This window comes from Eurosta solidaginis, chromosome 3 (genome assembly GCF_040869045.1).
Source record: "Eurosta solidaginis isolate ZX-2024a chromosome 3, ASM4086904v1, whole genome shotgun sequence".
Taxonomy (NCBI): Eukaryota; Metazoa; Arthropoda; class Insecta; order Diptera; family Tephritidae; genus Eurosta; species Eurosta solidaginis.
This window is the reverse complement of record NC_090321.1, coordinates 162,015,698-162,018,384: the sequence shown is the minus strand read 5'-3', so window position 1 is coordinate 162,018,384 and position 2,687 is coordinate 162,015,698. Positions and strand designations below refer to the sequence as shown.

General features: G+C 35.8%; 1 protein-coding gene across 1 annotated transcript; it reads left to right on the top strand.

The window, feature by feature from the left end:
* The first annotated feature begins 702 nt into the window (after positions 1-702).
* On the top strand, positions 703-2,273 carry LOC137246725 (uncharacterized). The gene is made up of 2 exons (XM_067777734.1): positions 703-785; positions 844-2,273. The coding sequence occupies exons 1-2, from the start codon at positions 726-728 to the stop codon at positions 1,345-1,347; spliced, it is 564 nt and encodes a 187-aa protein (XP_067633835.1). The 5' UTR covers positions 703-725; the 3' UTR covers positions 1,348-2,273.
* Positions 2,274-2,687: the final 414 nt, after the last annotated feature.

The window sequence follows — 2,687 nt, the reverse complement described above, 5'->3', positions numbered from 1 at the left end:
AGGTAGCTACAGGAGGCGACCCTGAACCCTCACTAGCCAGGCTCTCGAGTAGGAAAATAACCCTGGAGTTGACCGCACTGTCCCTAACCCTCGGTGCACTTAAGATGAGTTCCTTGACACTCTGAGGAACGGGCGTCAGCTCCAGAGGATAAACCGCCTTTACCCGTGGACACTCATAAAACAAGACGTAATAATTCCACAGAACCCTGTCCTGGAACAAACCCCCACTAGATCAAGGCCGCTGGCGTCGCGGACGTCCATCAGTACGCGATGAACTATGCGCTGCGAATGGCTGGCCTCTCCAAACTATGGGTCATACTGAGTAATATTGCCCATGGGACCATAGGTCTGAAATTAATTTTGAGCCTCCCTAATTTTGTTAGAAAATTTTATATCAACATTTTCTCACTTGATAGATTCAGAAACTGGATGTGCCTTTTCAACAATAAATTTGACCCACCCTAATGTATGTATATTTTTTAGCGCAGCCAAGTTGTAATTTAACTTGTTAACATACTAATTAAAAAGTAACTACAAGTTCAGATGGTAATTCATCTATAACATGCGTAGGTGCTTGTACTTGCTTTCGTGTATTTTGTTATCAATGATGTTGGTTGCATTCATCATAATTCATATTTTCACGATAGTTAGGTATGTAATACTATATATACTCGTTGCTGTAAACATTTGATAGTAGTTGATGTAGAATCCATTTAGCGTTAGGTATGAAGATAACGGTTGTAGCGATTGCTGTGTTTAGACTGCTGCTGGCTGAAATGTGTTTGGTAATTTAAATAAAATTAAAATTACAACGAGAAAATAGTAATTGTGGTATTCTTTTAGGGTGAACAACCGTACACAGTACAAAATGAAGCACTGGAACCATTCAACGGTCTTCAAGAGACTTGTGTTGATATGTCGAATCTAAAAACTGTTGGACGTCAACGTTTCGTTAATGGTACCGTTAAAATTTTGCAGGAGTTAGATGGTGATAACTTCAAATTTCAAGTAGAGCTTTTCTCTAGCCCTCAAGGGGACGGTCAATACAAACGTTTACCTATGGGTGTGCCAATAACACCAATTTGTGATGGATTTAAAGATTTATATACCAAAATTATACAACCCTCCCTTATACATGGTGAAAATACGGATTTCCCACATGTGCCCGATGAAGGGATATGTCCATTGCCATCCGGAGAATTTTATATAAAAACCTTAGAATTTAATACAGACAGCTGGCCGAATCAGATTCCACGCGGTATTTTAAAAGCTGTACTAACATTTTTCAAGAACGAAGTCAATGTTGGTGGCACTGTAATGAAAATGAAAATCGAAGATCGCGAATAAGTTATTGAAATTAAGCCAATGTCATTTAAGCTAGTAGTAGAACAAAGATTATATACACATCGAGGTGGTGGCGAAATAACTAATTTTAATACAAATATAATAGAAATTTGCGTTTAAGTGGACGTTATTCCCGTAAAGTCAGCAACAATATGAACTTTGCGAATTTCCCATGAGTAAGCAATGTGGCAGTTGATTATGTTGCTTTTAACTCTTTTGGGACCGAAGCTTTGGTCTTGGGTATCTTTAGGCGATATTTGTTGTGAGTGCCAATCGCACATGATACTGTCTGGTCGGAATAAATAAAAAGTTTACGGCATGCGCTTATCCAAAAAATAAGTGTCCAAATCATTTTATTGCGAAGATATCGGCACTACACAAAGCGCAATGTCAATGTAATATTTGGATATAAACTAAAGTATATTTCTCATAGTATGTTTCACTGTGTAAAATCGTGACTTATGAGTTTTTGAAATAGAATTCGTGAATATTTATAGTGGTAATAGCTTAATGGTCCCAACTTAAGTAAATGAGAGGACTTTTCGGTTGATGGTTAAACTCAAATTGACGGACGCTAACCTCAGCCAAAGAATCGAAATGAGTTACTACCAAAATTGAACCCCATTTATCCTTTTTCTTATGAACTGGGTTTAAATAAAGATATTCATTTTCAAACGAAAATACAAATAAATTTTTTTTAATAACAATTATAAGTCAACGTTTATTTTTTACGTTTATGGATTCCAAGCTTAAAAAACTGACGACACTTTATCGGAATGTCAAATTACAAAAACAATTTCAACAAGAGCAAGAGGGGCCTATATTGTCCACGAAATAAAATAGTTTGACATTTTTTCTTTATGTTTTAAATTTTATTTTTTTATTAACATTTTTACAATAAAAACAATGCAAATAACACGGAAAAATTATTTCGCGCTCTGATGGTTCATTTATTTCGCAAGAAAGTCGATTTTAGTTCTATTTTTATGCACAAAATTTTCAGACTAACAACTAGAAACAAAACATCCAAATGTCAAAAGAACCTAACGGATCTTCCCCTGTACAGTACTACTGAAGACTTTCGAAGAATGTTTTTCTCATTCCTACAATAACCCCAAAATTGTTATTATACCTTATTTTGAAAAAAACTTCGTCTACACAGTGGTATTCTAAATATACAAAAAATTTTAACTCACTGTTGCTCTTTGGCCCTAAAAACAGAACATAAGATGAGAGGAATGTTACACTTAAGGATTGTAATTTGGAATATACATATGAATCCAGCTCGCTTCGGATCAGCATCTTATGGTTCTAGGCCGAATGTCGCTGGGCTAGTCTATCCC

Bases quoted from the DNA above. Each gene is read 5' to 3' on its own strand.
- LOC137246725 (XM_067777734.1), top strand. From the start codon at position 726: ATGAAGATAACGGTTGTAGCGATTGCTGTGTTTAGACTGCTGCTGGCT. The intron at 786-843 runs GTAATTTAAATA...GTATTCTTTTAG, and splicing joins TGCTGGCTGAAATGTGTTTG to GGTGAACAACCGTACACAGT.